Raw genomic sequence first — 18,754 nt, 5'->3', positions numbered from 1 at the left:
ACCAAGCTCCCTCGTAGCATTAATATTCATCTGCAGAGGGCACTTTGTTTCAAACCCCAGATCTCTGATTCAGCTGAGGGTTTGTATATGACCAGATAAAGGTCAAGTAAACCAGGCCTTTGCAAAGATAAAAGCACTTCAGTTCACTCTTCGCTGGCAAAGCTGACAACAGGTTTGTTAGGAATGCCAAAGGAAAAAAAATCTGACAGGCAAGTCCAGCGCACACACACACACCAACACACACACACACACAGCTACTCATCCTTGACTGTGAAACTAGGTTGATGGGGGGCAGCCTATCTCCTATGGCTCACACCGTGCTGACAGGCTCATTATAGTGGAGTTAGAGTGGAGACCTTGGTGTGACAGAGCCAAAGTCATCCTGGCCAGCTCCCTCCAGCTTTCTGTCCCACTCACCGCACTGCCTGACCAGCAGAGAAACCACAACACAACCCAGTTCATCCAAACCACGGATCCCCCAGGGATCAGGGCTTGTTCAGACCCCAGCGACACATTACAGCGTGACTAAAATGCGTCTGAATGCTTGATGAAAAGCTCATTCAGACAGTTTTCCTTATGTACTGCCAACTGTGTCTGAACCCCTGCTGTCTCAAAGAAGGGATAATACCTGACAAGGTCTATGCATCAGGAACATAAGAGGTTGATTCTTTGCATTGAAGAACATTTTCAATAGCAGTCATTACTTTACTTACACAACATTTTCAACTGAAGTGTGACAGAATTCCTCAGTCTAGTCTTGTGCAGGAAGTATCCTGGTGACATAATGTTCAGCTGAAAACAAGAGGGTTTTGTACAATCTCGGAACCTTTCGGCAATCTATCCCGATATCCAGGAATAGATAATGAAGATGCATTTCTCTTTAATCTCCAACAGATTTCTGCATATGTATACATGTAACTTTAAATCATTGTTACACTATAGTTTCGAGATTGTTTTTCCATGATTCTTGGTTCCATGATTTTCCTCTCCAAGCAGACTGTTGCAACCAAAACTCATTTAAAAGTGACCAGACTGTACGACTCATTCTACAAAGGAAACCAGAATGCTTACTGGTGGAAAAAAAATCTTGGTCCCTACAGATTCTGAATTCATTTGCAGACATCTGTTTATAGAAATTAGGTTTCAAACTACTTGAATTTATCTCCAAATTCTGACAAATCATGAGCACACCCAAAACTCCAAGAGCATAAAATAGTTTGAATCTGGTAACTGTAACTGTCCTGAAGTTTATCCTCTCAAATATGAAATCATTAGCTTCAAATAATCTTTAATCATGTTGACATTCGCTGTCATATGTTATAGTTTATTTTTAGATTAGTTAATGCTGGGAACACATTTATTATGTAGTTTAGAGGGGGTTGCTCTACTTTCTGGAGCATTCTTGGTCTTATTTCTTCTTTCTTGGAACTGAAGTATAAGGGAATTATCCATCTTATCTGTCTTTCATTGAGTGTTGGGTGTGCACGCCAGAGGCGAAAAAAAGAATTGTAGCACACTGAGATGGTGTTGCATCCAGAGAGTTTAAGTCATCCATCACCCAAGTGTAAGAAGACACGCATGCGCCGAAAGAAAAGAAATATCTCGGAAATGTGTCATAACGGCTGCGTTCCATTAATATATCACATTGTTATGTGATTGACTGGCACAGTGGAGGAGTTCATAGTAGCTGACTATCACTTTAGGGATTAGCGATAAATCCTTTTCATGGATCGTGACTTCATAACATCCATTCTCCCTTTAAATCTCTCTCCCACCTGCTTTATCTCAATGTTTTCACCTCATTTTCTCCCTCTCACTCTCCCAACTAGTTCTGCATCTCCCCTCTGAGAGCCAGGGGCACGATGGGCAAATAGACTGCACTCTAATTGCCAATGTAATGATGCTGCAGTCCACTCATCTCACCTGCCTAATTAATACTACAGCTGCCTCCCCTGCTCTCTTCCCTCTCATACTCTCACGCATGCGCACACAATTACAGGAGACAATGCGTGCTTATGGGTTCCCGTCACGTACTGTCTCCATATATCTGCTCAGCCTTCCCTTTTCTCTCTCTCTCCCCTTTCCTTCCTCGCCACTGTAAAACATGGCCGCGTCAAATTGACACGATACACCGAGCTGCACTTGCAGAGCAGTGAGAAAACTGGTCCACTGTCTAAGGAGAGAAATACATCTCATGATAAACCAATAAAAAGAAGATTTACATATGTAAAGAGAGATTTTTACAAACACCACTGTGAAAAATGGACGTTCATATTTGCAACTCCCTGTTCATTAAACGAATACCATTTGTAACTGTGATGCTTCCTGCTCCTATAAAGCACAGGTTAAGTCAAGTGGAAAACATATTTTGCTTGCTGTACAATCAAATTGCAGTTATCAGTCAAATAACATTTCAAGTGCCCCGCCTTGCAGTAATAATGTTTACATACAACTAGGGATGGGAATCGAGAACCGGTTCTTGTTGAGAACCGGCTCCGTGTGTTTCACTTCCATGGAATCGTTTGGCAGTTTATCTAACGATTCTCTTATCGATTCCAGAAAGCACGAATCACGTCGCTGGCAGCTGTACTAGTACTCGTTCCAGTTCACTACCTCCTCTAGATGATGCTGATCAAACTGTTTGTTCTTCCAAATGAGAATCGATAAGAGAATCGATAAAGAATCGAATCGTTAAGCAGAATCGATAATGGAATCGGAATCGTAAAAATCTTAACAATTCCCATCCTTACATACAACAAATTTGCAGCACATGAGTAAAGAGGGAATCGTGACGCTGAAAGAATTACATTATATAACGAGGAAATGTTAATTAACAAACATGGCAAGTTGCAAAAGTGTTGATAGAGACTGGATGAGAAAAACTGTTCACTCCACTTTTAGTGACGACAGCGTCATTCAACCTTTTTATGGTGCTGGCAGCACTTACGGTTAAGGTTAGAGAAAGATCATGTTTGTTTTAAAAGGTTATCTTTTAAAACAAACATGATCTTTCTCTAACCTTAACTTAATAATTAACTGAAATCATGATATTATATGATATGATGCTTTGGCTGATGAGATGAGAGGGGTATTCAAATCGTGTTCCCTTCAAAGCTGGAATACTTGACATTGTTCAATGGCGAAACATTTATTTCAGAGAAACTCTTTCTTTGACAAAGTTGTAATGAGTCACACGTTCGTCACTTGTTTTCAGACTCATTTCCTTACTTCGTAGCTCTCTCTAAAGTTCATCAAAAAATAAAAAAAATACTCGTCTTTTTTGCTTTTGCTCGAGGGTGATGTTGAACAAAACACATCTGGGAGTAGCAGTCGCAGACTCGCTCTTTCTTCCTCCGGAAAAAAAAAAAGACTGTAGCCAGGGTGTGTTTCTCAGGTCTTTTATGGTCACATAAGCCGCTACGTGTTGCCAGTCCTGCGGCACGACGGAAGTCTGTAAACAGCTTTTCCTGTAATGTGCTAATTATTTCCTCTTGCCCCTTTTTGTCCTCATAACAAAACTTCTGTCTTCTTTTTTTTTTTGTCCCTCCCCTAAAGAATACTGTTGACAACAGATTTTCAGAGGTTCACTTTCTTCTTCTGTTGTTGTTGCTAGTTTCTTCCGCTCACGGTCTTCTTTATTGTCTGCAACCTTTTGTACTGTTGCTCCAGATTAAAACTGATGAGGACCAAAGAGGTTCCGCCTTTAGTAATTAGAAAAGTTGTCATCTCTTCCTATTCCTAGTCTTTGTTCCTTGATTCATTGTGAGAGCAGAGGTTGATTGCTTCACTTAAAATCAAGCTTAGACTAGGCCAACCTTGTTCGAGACTTGAATGACCTCAAGATTTCTGATCATTGCTTTCTTTTTCCGATATTAGCATAATTGGAAATCTGTCTGCGTCACGGGTAGAATAAGTCCAGATATGAGTACAGAAATTCCAGTTCTCGTCATGTGCTCAAGAGTCTTTTTGGCATGAGAGCTTTTATGTGAAGCCTCTCCTCAAAATCATTAATATGACTGAAGTACTGTGAAACACCTTCTAACTGCTTCTTAATAATCGTCTAACATCCGTTGTAGACTAACAATTCATCTCAGCTGTGCAAAAGGTAAAAAAACTAAAACCTATTGTCCATGGCATGCACCACATATTGCGAAAGATCCCCGAGCACAATGATTTTCTTTTCCTAGACATGCACAATACATGACACGACAGTTACGCAACATAGCATCTGTCAGTGATGATTCATTTGTCCCAAATCTCCTTTACTCATCACGATAGTGTAAACTGTTATGTAAGAAACAGTAAGAATGAACAAGGGAGTTACTTGGACACCATCATAGTCTAAATTAAACTCAACTGCAAAGGAAATTTGCTCATTTTTATTATAAATATACTGTTCAGTACGCGGTTTGACAGTAGTAGTCTGGATCATGGCTGGGTCATGACCTTTCAGCGTGGAGGCTCGTGGTTCTTCCGTGCCGTTTTGTCAAGTAGCTCCGTAAAGTAAAATCTGTCTTTAAGGATGAAACACAAGTTAAATATAGCAATTCAGTGGGAACACACTTCTGAAGAGTGACAGATGATGGGGATATACTTGACATTTTTATCCAACATGTTCATCCCCATGAAAGGAGTCCCACTTTCTTTGAGAGTTCACTCGGAGGGCAACGGCAGAGAAACACCTACACTGAGGTCGAAACTTTAGGTGTGAATGAATGCAGATCACATCCCCCTCTCTCCTGTTTCGCCTGCCAAGTCTCCGTGTGTGATCGTCTGTTAGCTCATTTCTCAGTTGCCAGAAAAAAATGCCTGCTAACTTTTTTTTGTATTGGCATATTTGTCATACATTGCATGTACAAAAAATATTGATTATTGCCACTTTAAAGTTCCAGTGTGTATGATTTAGACAGCACTATTTACAGAATATTGCAGAAATTAAATGTAATACACACAACTATGTTTCCATTAGTGCATAATCACCTGAAAATAAGCCACAGTAGTCTCCCCTTCATACTAGGAAGGAGAGTGTGAGTGGAGGGGGTTGCAATCAACAACTGCACCTCTATACTACTCGATCTTTCACACTGATCCTTTAATAAATCCAAAGCTTTTTAGTTCTCAGAGCGATATCTTGGGATTTTGTTCATACTCTTGTATTGTCATGTTAGCTGTGGAGTATAACATAAGCCATCGGTTGAAATGAGCACCTGTCAGGTGTGATTTCTCAGGAAATGAATAGACCATAGCTGGGATAATAAATGTTTTTCTCAAGATTTTGACATCTATCTCTCCGGTTTGGGAAATTGTGTGTGCCAAAGTCTTTAATCATCACTGTTGGGTAATAATCCTCAGAAAATTGGTTATATCCTGTCATATAATCCCTTTCTATAGCCTCAGGCTGCGTTTTGATTCAACTGGATTTTTTTTCCATATTATCTGGAGGTAATGGAGCTTCATATGGCCACATCATATGGATAAAACAAAAACACATTTTCAAATATGTTTATGATTGAATATATGCATCATAAAAGTCTTAGTGGCCCTTTCCTAGGGCTACATTGTATAATACCAGAAATATAAGAGGATAAGACATATCAAAAATTCAAACTGTTTCAGAAGATAAACACACTAAACAAAAAAAGAAGAAATTACAGTTTAAGATGCCCTGATACTTAACAAGAACTGAGCGATTTTACTGGATTCAGGAACAAGTTTGACATTTCCTGATTTAAATCTTTAAATCTTCACTCACACCTTTTTTTTACCCGGTGGGAAACATTGTTTGCGCGGTAAAACATTGCAGCATCTGCTTTTGTCTTGCCAGTATTCGCTTTGCCATTTCCTGTGCTCCGCGCGGACCACTTCTCCCTCTCGAAAAATAATTGGCTCGCAGCACGTGTGCTGCTGCTTACAAGTACAAGCAGCTCCTTCTTAGTTTTGAAGTTTTTAATTCAGCTGGTCATGCACTCAAGTGCTTCAGGTCAGAAATAATGACAAAATAGATCCCTCGCTTGTTTTTGCTTTCTGTGTAGCTTTTGTATTATTTACAGACAGGGGAGGGCCACGTTTGGCACTGCAGAACAAGGAATGTCTGCATCTGGAAATTTAATTTATTGCTTAGTGCATTATCTACACGTAAAATAACAGTGTTCCCAATCTTCCAGTAAAAAAAAACAGCACCAACATTTGGGAGATGAAGTGAATTCCAGTTTCCAGAAGGTTTATAACTTAAAATTCCTTGGTGAAGTATTAACCTTGCCAAATGCGTTCTTAGCCGTGCCCTCTAATGGGATCAGCAGCATGCAAGTGACACTTTCACGGCGGGAAAATTCTTCCGAAGGGACATTAAATAATCCGAAACAGAAGCCAAAAGGGGCGAGTTTAATTATCTGATTACCCTGACGGACTTCCCTGCTGCTTAATTTTATCCAAAGGTCAAAGCCTTCATGAGAATATTGTTTTTCTACAAAAACTGCACGCTCTCCTGCATAAATCCTCCTTTGGCATTTGGGTGTTAGGCTATGATAACGCTGCCACCCCTGACGTACCTCATTTGGCAAAGTCCACTCCTTCCATTGTTTCAACTGCCAAAGACACAGTATGTCTTATCATCATATGCTATGAAAGAGGATAGGGCAAAGAAAATATAGTTAGTGTCAGATTGCTCCAAATAACTCTTAATGCTGACTAGTTTTTCCAGCCTTATACACTACATACCCATCAACAACAGAACAAAGTATGTAGACACCAGGACATAACAGTGTAAGTGATGAATATGTCATTCAAAAACTATGGGCATTCATCTGCCCATTTTCTCCATGATGTTCCCTGGTCGTTGACACAAGGCTGTAAGCATGATGTTGTCTAAAATACTCTATGTTGTAGCATTAAGATTTCCCTTTAATGGCCCAAACCATGTACAAGGAAGCCCCAGACTCAAAGTACGTCATTTTATTTTTGTGTTAAACTGTCCAGAAGAAGGCGCCATAATCACTCACCGATGACACATGCAAACGCCGTATGACGTCCTTGGATGGAAATATTTATGTGCATGAATGTCTGTGCATACTTGTACAGGTTGATGTTGCTGAGTGGAGTTGGGAGAGGCGGGGTGAAAACCTGTTGCTTGTCACGGGCAGAGATAACAGCTAATTTAATCGATTGAAGTACCTCAGCACCTCCTTTAACATTCAGATGCAATGAAGAGATGCAAGAGATACGTTCTGAATGTCACTAATCAAGCTGACTTAGAGGGAGGGAATTATTAAGCACAGAGATAAGTGGTCTAAGTGATAAAGTGTTAATATTCATAAAGAGAGAGAGAGTCAAAGACTGGGGGAAAAAAGGAGAGAGGGGGCAGAGTGAAAAAGAGATAAGGGTTTGGATTTAAATGTTATCTCACCGTTAATGGTATTTCCAGTCCATATCAAGATCGCTGCATAACACAGAGGAATGTATTTATAGAGTGTGGCATGGTAGTCTTCTACAGTATACAAGGTGCTTAGGTGACTTCTTCTGAACTAGAGAAACGAGCTGAAGTGTTGCAGGGAAGACTTTACTAAGCAGCCAGAGAATCCACATGTTTGTGCTACCCTCTACAATCTTCTTTTTTGTTCCAGTGTTTGCTGTTGTCTCTCCTGTTCCTTGCCGTGTGTTTGATCATGGTTATGGTTGGCTAAGAAAAGATTGTGGTCATGCTGAAAGAAATTCTCTGAGGTTGGAGTTTGCTTCTTCATGGAAGACGGCAGCTGCAGTCCGGGGGTTTTGGATTCACTTAGTTTCAGTTACATTTGTTATTCGCCACCAGTTTAGCAGTATGTACCTATATGTGACAGCTAAGTGTGCTAGAGACAAACAGCAGCTGTGTATTTGGCCATATTCTGATGAAAGCACAACTGTAAACACTGAGCATATGCATGGACACAAAGTGGATGATGCTGCAACAGTTATTTGAGAAGCAAATGGGATCTACTGTAAACCTGGTGCTATACTTGAGGTAAACAGCATATGTTTTCATCTCTGTTCATCTCATCTGTTCCCCACAGTAACTTTATGCATATAATTTTGGATACAGATCAATAGTATTAGTAACCTACAGTGACTGTAGGGCGCAAATCGAAGTTCTTCGCTGTCAAAGTCAGATCCTTAGATTTGCGTGTATCCAACTTGACGTCTTACATGCATTGATCAAACAATAAGGACATTGCTCTGATCTCTCTGGACAGTCATTCTTTACATTAGCACAAAGGTGTTGCTTGCCAGGAGGACATGCATGAGTTGTTTTAAGCTGCAATGTTCACATTTTGGTGAGGACAGATATCCTCTCGTTTATTGTCTCTTTATGCGTCTCTTCATTTCTGCTGTCTGGTGCTACCGACTCTTTGAGAGATGCTGAATGAACTAATGTGGCACCTTTGCTCTATTCCCAAAAGGTATTGTTTGAACAAATCCAGCATTGCTTTCTTTTTGGCTGCCAGATGTATAACAAGTTGAGTGGAAGACAGTTCTTTTATGTGGGTCCACATATCCTCCTCTTGCCTCCACGAATGGGTGTCTTTTATCCCCAGTTCTCCCTCAGGTTAAATAGAGTAGGGCATACGTAAAGGAGAGTCACAGGAGCAGAAAGAAAGGGCAACTGAGGTGAGAGATAAGTGGTAAGAAAATAAAGAATAAAATATGAGGCACATCAGGGAAAGTGTTTTTGTTTTAATTTTGGGATCAGTGGCGAGGTGGAGCTGTAAATTATTTAGTAACTTCCTGCCCTTCTTGAAAGGGTTGCGAGGTGGAGGTGAGGTTTCACAGGACTCATGGTGAGATGGGAAGAAAGGGCACACATGCAAGCACCATGGCATGTATGCAACATTCAGTGGGTGGCATGTTTTATTTAAAAACAAGAGAAGCTTAGCAGTCAGATGCTTTTGACAGCTGAAAACATCCAGAGAGAAAGCTGCAGGAAATGTCAGAGATGACTGTGAACGTGGAGATATTAATGGAAGGAAATTTAAATAACTGAATCTTTCACCGACTTGCTCTTAGGGGGTCTGTTTCCAAGCTTCTGCACCTGATTTGGCTCAGGTTGTGATATAAACTTCAGGACTGCGGCTAAGATTGAAGTTTTTCCTCATTCCATTCCAACAGGGTCATGCCTACACTTTAACAGTATGGAAAACCCAGGGAACATCACAGAGTGCCGACATCCAACTTTTAAATTGCTGCAAAGAGAACGTGTTCCTCTTCACCTTGAAAATGTCAGGATTCCTCATAAAATATCTATCCATAACTCCTTAAAAGCCATTTGGAGAAATTAAACTGGAATTGGTGTGGACTACAATTAGACCACCATTTGCTCCATTGAATATAACTTAGCAACCTCATCAAATGGAAACCAAAATGATCATGGGAAAAAATTATTGATGCACTGAGAAAGGAATGCTCACATGCAGAAAGATTTGCCATGGTGATGCATGATGGCACGTACAGTATGTAGTGCCAAATGTCTTCTCCCTTTGGTTTACATAGTGATGTAGTATGTTAATTAAAGGTGCAGCAACAGAAGAAAGACTGTCGAGCATCTTCTGGACCTGTTTTCACAAAGGTGAACTATAGTTTATAGCCCTTATATCCAAATTATTCTCATAAAACATCCAAATTCCCTGGTTGCACACAAGTATGCATCATGGCCACAAGACATGGCAAAATGAGCTACCACTTTAAGATGCTCAGCACTGTCCAATCTGGCAATTATCTTCTTGTCTGAGCACCCTGGCCAAGGGGGTTGAGGCGCTGACCATAAACTATAACATCCCCGGTTCATGTCCAGCCAGGGACCTCTGTTGCATGTCACTCTATCTTCTCATTTTCCTGTCGGCTATCCAATAAAGGCATAAAATGTCCAAAAATATAAATTAAAAATAAACTTATTGGGTTACTGCAGCCTTAGGCTTCGGTTGCATAAAACCAAATGTGTGAGAGTGACAGAGGCCTGTCGAGGCAGTACAGGATGTGATGCACATGGAAATCTGTTTGCTGGTTTGTAGTAGGGGTTTCGAGGTCAGCCACACACATATTTGCGATTGGTGGAGGCGAATTCTGCCCTGCTACTGAAAATGAAGGTTTTATTTGACCCTTCGCTCGCATAGAATGGGGTGAACGGGAGGCAACTCACCAGAGATGTATAGTAACGAAGTGGAACTACTTAAGTACTGTACTTAAGTACTAAAATGCAAGTATCTGTACTTTTTTGGAGTATTATTTTTTTTCCCCAACTTCCATTTTTACTGCACTACATATTTTTGATGAATTTAATACTTTTACTCCGATACATTTTTCATGTGCTGAATCGTTACTCATTACTACTATAGCGTCTTCTACGAGGCGCTATTCAACAATTATTGCTGAACGGTTTAGTTACAGGACTCGGTTACTGTCGGCCGTAACCACGCCCAAAAAAAAAACATAACAGTCCCGGTGTCACACATCAACCTCGCTTGTGCGCCATACGTCATACACCTGACTCACCCAGGCGCGCAATCTCTCACCTGCTCCCCCGTCCCCTTGCTCAAGCATTCATTCAGACGCATTCACAGACCATAGGATATCACAGAACTCTACCATGAACATTGTAACACTGTAACATTAGAAGTTGTGCCTTTATAAATATTTGAAATAATATAAACAACAGTACTTGTAGTTTTACTTTTAGTACTTGAGTAGCAATTTTTTACATACTTCTACTTGCAATACTTAAGTACAAAACATTCTGAATACTTTAGTACTTTCACTTAAGTACACTTCAACTTCTACTCAAGTCAGTTTTTTGATATAGCACTTGTACTTCTACTCCACTCCTTTACTCCAGTACTCTGCAACTCACCATGTGTGACCCTTTTGCATTGTTTGAGCTGAGCACTGGCATCTTTTTGGCAGTTGTGCAGCAGATGACATCGAATACAGAGTTTCAAAGGTAACTCGACTTGCCTTAGACTTAAGACTAAAACTAAGATCGGCCTAACTCTACAGACCAGTCCTTGTTCCTTATGAAACAGGCTCCTGGCATTTCACTTGCAATATGCTTACATCATAATTCATCTGTTGGTGATGTATCTATGACAGCACAACCATTAAACACCCATCTAAACATGGATAGAGCTGTACTCGAATGAGCATTTGGTTTTGTTCAATTATGTCGTTTGCCACTCACATACAAACACATACTTGGATATGCACGTTTACATACCCTGTGAGGTGTGAGAGCTTGCTCTCTGTTGGTGTATGTGTGAAACACAAATATGCAAAGACATATGCACATACATATATGCATAACAACACATACATTGCACACGGCGGTTCACACCATCCTTGCTTCTCATAAACGCTCAGGCTGAGACATGGCGCCCCAGATGCTCACCCCCGTCTTGTAAAAAAAAAAAAGAAGAAGCTAGATTTTCATTTCAATTTTCTGCCCCGTCAAGAAAGCCAGAAATCAATGGAAACACACACGGGTGAGAGATATGTAATGTCATTAAAGCAGAAAAGTAATCATCTCGGGCCTCCTTTGAAGTCCGGGATGCCAATTGTATTTGGTTGTCTGCAATTCTGATTAAACAAACCTCAGAGCAGCAAGTTGCTATTAAAGCCAAACGTATTGGATTACATTAGGATTTGATACATCAACTGATATGACTTTCCTGAGTATCCACAGTAACAAACAGTTTTCTTCATCTTATTGGCTTAAAATCTAATTACAAAAAACATGATGAAAGTATATCTGTTACATCTGTTCCTGTCCGTCACACATAGGAGGGCCATTTGTGTTTTTCATTGCATCGAATACTTGGTAAAGAATTTTCATAGAGCAATGACACTGCCTCTTGAGATCAAGAAGCCTTCACACTGGATGAACTTTATACTTGCTCTGCATCTTGTTGTGAATAATAACCCCCCAATATTATAAGACCCCTGTAAACCTTTCCTTAAGTGAGAGCCATGTCTGCCTCTCTCTGTGTCAGGAAAAAATTTCACCTAATTTGTCACCCTGCATCTTTACAAAACAAAATTCAACTGAACCTTCACATGTTTATTAGAAGTGTGACCAAGCATTATGTAATGCATGATGCATGAACCATTTTAATTCAAAAGTTGTGTCGCTTTTATCTCCTGAAATCCTCACTGAGCAGATTGCCGTATGGTCAGGTTCCAACCATGACAGAAACAACGCTTTTTCTCGGCTATTTCCTGTTATTTGTTGGCCTGTTTACTGGAAGCGTATCAGCCATTTTGCTCAAAAATGAATTTCATGCTGAGAAAATAGCCCACAATGTGAAGATCATTGAACCAACCTGTCACAGCCTGACCAATGCACTGTGGCATATTTTCTTTTAATAGACCGTTGAGCCTCACACTGCTGTGTGGCTGCACTGTATTAAATTGGTCTAAATGGCCGTCCTGCCAAGGAGAGAGAAGGGATTGTTTGGATCTCTAATAATACTTTTGATGTTTGAGATTGAATATTACCTCATTATTTTATTTGTATTACATCTTTAGTGTCTGAGGGGGGAATCAGTGGTTACAATGTATGTTTTTTGTGTCTTGTACCAGCCGAGTACCAGTAATGTAACAATTGTGTTACAGAGGAGGACATTTTAGACATCTACCTTCATTCATTTTCAGTCTTTCTGCATTGCTCACAATCTATAAATATCAGGACTGGACAGCACCTCAGGTTATGCCAAAACATGAGGACAGTGTACAATTGAAGTTGCCTGTCAGCCTGATTCTCTTCTAATTTGGTCGTTTTTAGGCATCGAGCTCAAGATAGCCTACAGATCTGCATATTTCAAATGCTGTGAAAAGTTTTAATGAGACCATTGATCAAACTTTAAAACAGTGCTTTTAAAGATTGTGATTGTAGCATGCATAATTTGCAGCCTAGAGACAGTTCAAAACCTGTATTTGCAGGATAAATCCCCGAGGCATCCTTGAGCAAAGCACTGGAGCTGCTGGAGTGCTACTGTTCAGCTTCAAAGTGTGAATGTTACTGTGTGAGTGTCCTGAATAAGAGAGCAAGGCTAAATAAAAACCTAAATTGTACCTCCAGATGTGGGCTCGTGTTGCCTGTTTCTAAAAAACAAGATATTTGCTTCAGTTTGGGTTATTTATGCATGTATGAAACCAGGAGTACAATGCGTAATCTCTATGAACAGATATGTTCATATGAATGCAGAATCTGTGGACAAGGGACCAAGATTGTGGCACTGGAAGCATTCTGGTTTATGTTTGTAGCCCGAGTAGAATTGACCAATCATGTCTGAGCGGGCTTTGGTTGCGTGGAGAGCAAGAGAGACGGAACATAACACAATCTTTGAACCCATAGGCTATCATCTGATGACGTTTTAGCTTTTAATTAGAGTTTTTCTTTCCAGTTCCAGTTTATAAATGCAGATATCTGTTTACAGAGATTAGCAGAAACAGAAGCCTAGAAACATTGGCCACTGCTGCCAGAGGCTAAATCATTGTCAGATGATAGCCAGTGGTTCCAAGGTTGTAAAATTCGTAACTGGTGTTTGCATGTAAACACACTCGGTGGTGGTACACTAAAATGTCATCAAGTTATTTGTCAATGAGAAGTTTATGGTGCATCTTTGCTTCATCCCAATGACCCAGAATCGTAAAATACACTTCAGATGGAATATTACATAACAGTAAAAATCATGATCATGGTTTGCCCACATACATGGATAACTTTTGAACTCCTTAAATGGGATGTGCTCTTTCCCTACACATTGCGTCATGCATATGTATGTGTGTCTTTGTGCACCGGCGCGTGTATTTTCACACTTCCCTTTGCAGAAATTCATCATCCTCCAGGCAGGCGGCATGTTTATATTTATCCCCTGCTCTGTGCTGCTCTGTGAATCCGTGAGAGATTCACACGTACACGTGCTCGCACACATGCATGCACATGCGATCTCTTCCTGTTTTTGTTTTAATTAATGACTGCGGTGCTAATTAGAAGGCACGAAACTCCTCAATACCCCCCGACTGCCTCTCATCCATTCTTAGATTCACTCCTCCGAGCTTTATGCAGCAGTACTCTGAAGTGTTTTGATCTCTGCTGGGAACACATAAGACCAAAGAAGAGGAGTTTGTTGGATACAATAACTCCATATGCTGCACTGCATCAGACATGATGAAGAATGATATTACAGCAGGTTTTTTCAAAAGGAGGCTGCGTCTACACATTTGTGCATAATTCTTTTGTGATCTTTGTTGCCTCAAAGTATCTTTTTGACACAATTTATTCACTGCCGTATATGCTCTTCCTCACTTCCACAGCTCCCCCTAATTAGAATGACACCCAGACAATGTCACTATGTTAAGCCTCTATTCTTTTAATTACATTCTTCCCCTCCACTTGGCGTGACAAAGGTCGCCGCCTGTCACAGTTTAGCCAGCTTAGGTCATAATGGCAAGAGGACATGTTAAATGACCACGCATTTAGTGCAGAGAAAAGTCCATCTGTGACCTGTTGACATATTAGACTTTGATCCTGAATTAAACCATCCGATAAGGAAGCTGATGACATTTAAAGCGCTTTATAACCGTGTCTTTATAACAAGACGGCTGTGTTTGTTTGTGTTTGTTTTGTTCTCCCGCTCCCACACAACACATACTTGGCATCACGCATCGCAACAGTCAAAGCTGAGAACAACAAACTCGGATTACAGGCATGCAATATGAACGCCTTGGTAAATGATAAGATTGTTGAGGCTTCCTTAACAGCATAGTTGATGTAATTACGCTCTGCCATCGAGGTGATACGGTGAGTTGATCTGAAATTCTCTTTGTGTCGGTGGAAGACAAACACATCCACAACTGAAAAAGGACATTATAGTTAAAGGAAAACATTTCACAACGAAATGCTCCTCAACAACAGCAGCAGTAATCAAGAAATAGGTACGACAGAATGCAACCCACAGCACCTAAAACCAGGATTTGTTAAGGGAAGATAGAGAGGATCTCTGGGGCATGCAAAGTCTGCATAGGACACTTCATATTCACCATTTAGAGGGTGATATGTTACTGCCACCGTCACTCAGGTCTCGCAAAACGGCGTCACAGTGTGTTGCTCTTAACCTGCAATACTCTTATTGAGTTTGTTCATGTTAACTAGAGACAGTGTGAAATACCAAGCAATAATGCTGAAACTTAGTGTTGCGGAGAATTCTATATATAAGTCAGTGGAGAGAAAGAGTCCAACATGTCCAAAAGGTCTAAGTTTGTCCAAGGAGAATGGAGGATTTATCAGTACGCTTGTCATGACACGATGCCGCCTCGATTCTGAAGAAGTTGTCCTCTCTGGATCGTCTTATCGAACAGTGCCACAACTACTCTTTGTCCACAAATGGTCATGAGCCTACAAACAAAAGGAAATTTATTTGCTCTAAGCGTTCCAACATTGCTATCTGACTGAAGAGCTTTCTATGTTATGTACCTATCTGTTGTGTCTAGGGAGTGAGGCAGCCCTGTCCTCTGAAGTCGGTAATGACCAGAATGGCGCCGAAATGCTGTCAGCACAAACCTACAGCTGCTCTTCATCTTAAGGAGAAGATGTCAGTGTCCCCATAAAAGTTGCTGAATAAAAGAAAGATACTAGAATAAAAAACGTAGAATGTGAACCAGTGTACGTCCGTCCGCTCCAAACTCTGGAAGCTTCGGCATGCAAGTATAATCATCGCCAACCTCGCTTGTAAAATGTGTTGATGTGGTGACTAGGAGAAGCCCTCTTACATACATAGAAAGTACAACATGACGGCTGTTTGTTAAACCACATTCTTGACAAACAGAAAAATATGCCCTTGGGTTACTATGACAACCAGTGTTTACCTTTCTAAACAGAAATCTGGGCGAATGCCGTGTTAACCTTAAGATACAATGGACTAGTTACACAGCAGACGTCATGGGAGGAAACTCATAGGCGTGTTAATGATGGCTGCATTCCACTTAGGGGAGCTCCTGCTGGTTCACTGTCACTGGGACACTCAATGAAACTGAGCCATCGTTACTGTTACCTGTGTTTTTCCAGCTTTGACAAGTCAAAATGTTTGCTGTGCATCCGCTCCATTTGCATTCAGGCTACAATTAAACTACAGTGATGAACTCATGTCAGTTTACCACCGAATGCTAATTAATATTCATGCGTAGTACTCGTCAAGCTGAAATGGTTATGAATATATTAAAGGCCTTTTCACAGCAGACATTTTTACTTGTCAAAGTGCACAGGTGTTGCTAATAACATAGACGCAAGAGACATTTTCCAGCTTTTGGACTTGTCATAGGAAGAACAGCAAATGTTGTTAACGATGGCATGTGACTCAGTAAGCCAGTACACACAATACCAGAACTAGCTGGGACTCACTGACCTACATACAATGCAGTTGTTGTTAATGTTATCAATTAAAACTGTGCTTTTCCTGCTACGACATGCCAAGATGTCTACTGTGAAAAAGGCCAATTAATACCATACTTGATCGCTGACACGTCCAATTTCATGCAGCATACTAATTGTGTACTGTATGTTCTAATTACTCATTGTCACAATGCACTGCTGTTGTTGTTAATATGCAAGAAATCCTTTTTGTACTACAGGAAATTATGCAATACAGCGCGTGTGGCCATGTCAGTCTGGAATGCTACCGTGTACTACAGCACACTCAGAAATCGAAACATATTTGTAATTTTTTGTTAGACTCTGACTCAGTGTCACAGACTCACTTACACGCCATACGTCTCACCATATGCGCCCCCTTTTCCTACAGCGAAGATGCTCTTTAAGCATACCACTGGCGTGCATAGCCGATTGCATCTTCCCCCCCGCCTACTGCTGCTCATTTCATAATTGAAAATCACTCACCGTACGAAAAAGGCAAAAAGAGGGTCGCCATTATCATACGGCACAGAACAAATCTTTGATATGTCACACTGCATTTCTTTGTAAGCCTGATCTCTATGCACAGCTCCGTTGTTTTGTCTGGCTGGACGTACATGTTCTCTCAGCTGGAGGCTTCCAAAAGCAGGGACCGTTGGGATATGTATATTTGCTCTGCTGTCAACTTGTCAGAGCAGATACAGATTAATTCCAGCAGTGTCACGGAAACAAAGCCACAGGGGTAAACAGGGGAGGAATTGGGATGCAGGTTGGGTAGGAGCGAAAATTGAGACTTAGTGAAAGGGAATAGTTGAGAAAGTGACGGAATGATAGATTGAATACATATAGGGTCAAATTTGGAGAGATAGCACAAACTACTTCTGGTGCTGAAGTTTCTATTTTATTTGCATGTATGAGACTTTTCCTCAGGAGGGACAGAAAAAAAAAAACAGAACAGCGAGCAAGGTACAAATGGCCAGAGGCAAAGACTGATATCTAAACCAACTGAGGCAATTAAACTTCACCCTGCACACTGGCATTTTGGCTTCCTCCATGCAACTGCATAGACATAGTTACGCTTATATATGTTGATAAAGATATGTGTATTGAACTGAAATTAATTAAAAACAAATCCTTGCAATGCAAACCCTTTTCCTAGGACATTTTCTGGAGAACAGCCCTAGCACATTTCAGAACTCATTAGCTGCTTAATGGTCTCTGACTGACTGGCACCCTCACAAACGTGCCAATCAAATTCAACAGTTTGAGGACTATCCAGGTACAATGGAACGTGCGTTTAATTAATTGAGCGCTTCACATCAGAGTTGTGGCTTGTAGGGGTTAAAAGGACCAAATTTGGCTACACAGAGTTCTTACTTCTTGCTTTTTGATTCATAGTTTGGTGTTTTCCATGAAGATTTCCTTTGACCAAGCAAGTCAACTTGAAACTCATTTAGCTGCACACAGAGAAAGGTTATAATGGGGGATTGGATGCTCTGTTTCTGCTGCAAGCTCCAATTTGTGATTTTGGATGAAAAGACAAATGTCTTCTTCAGGGAAAGTCTTTCCCGTTGCAGGTTTCCGCCTGTAAAGATCACCACACTATACATTTCTTCCTGTCAGCATGGCTTACTTTGCACTTTTTTGCAATTCAGCTCACTTCCACAACAGCTGAGCCTTACCTACATTTGTCTCAAAACATGAGGTGGCAGTTTATGTGCAGCTTTTGCATTTACATCAGTTGTAGTGGCATTCGTTCCCTGGCAAATCGACTTCATGACTGATGGTTTATTCTTATGTTTCTTTTCTTTTTTTCTCCGCCAGGTGTCGAGAAGGCTACCAGGGAATCCGCTGTGACCAGTTTCTGCCTAAGACTGACTCCATCCTGTCTGACCCAAGTAAGTTTCCACATTTGCTAAAATGTATTTAATGCAGCAACATCTACCATTGGATCATAAATCAAATTTGGATGTATAAAAGTAAATATGCAGGAAATGGAAGGGGTCATATTTCTTAGATCCTTCTGATGAGGTTTAACTGGAGGAAATCTTAAAAGTACTGATCCACATTTATGAAGGATGAGGAAAAATCAAATGTTCATGACCTTACACTAACATTTGCTGTACGTGTCCCGGCTACTGAATCCTCAGCTCTGCTGTGCAAGCATCCTACAAGACAGAATGATATATAATATTAACTTGACAATTTGAGCACTCAAATAGGCTGTTTGCATTAAATACAATATTTTTTACATATATGGTATTTCTTCGAAAATTCTGCAAGTCATAATATTGGTGCTCCAAAAATAAAGTGCCTATGTGCATGGTG

General features: G+C 40.6%; 1 protein-coding gene across 2 annotated transcripts in view; it reads left to right on the top strand.

Annotated features, from left to right (window-relative positions):
* nrg3a (neuregulin 3a) overlaps positions 1-18,754 on the top strand; it is a 315,969-nt gene that overhangs the window by 241,185 nt on the left and 56,030 nt on the right. For both annotated transcript variants that reach the window (XM_027276560.1, XM_027276567.1), the window contains one exon: positions 18,251-18,324. In XM_027276560.1, the coding sequence (XP_027132361.1) occupies positions 18,251-18,324 (74 nt within the window). The remainder of the gene's footprint in view (positions 1-18,250; positions 18,325-18,754) is intronic.

The sequence above is a fragment of the Larimichthys crocea genome, chromosome III (assembly GCF_000972845.2).
Source record: "Larimichthys crocea isolate SSNF chromosome III, L_crocea_2.0, whole genome shotgun sequence".
In the NCBI taxonomy this organism is placed as follows: Eukaryota; Metazoa; Chordata; class Actinopteri; family Sciaenidae; genus Larimichthys; species Larimichthys crocea.
The sequence above is the reverse complement of the archived record's forward strand: the minus strand, read 5'-3'. Positions and strand labels throughout refer to the sequence as shown.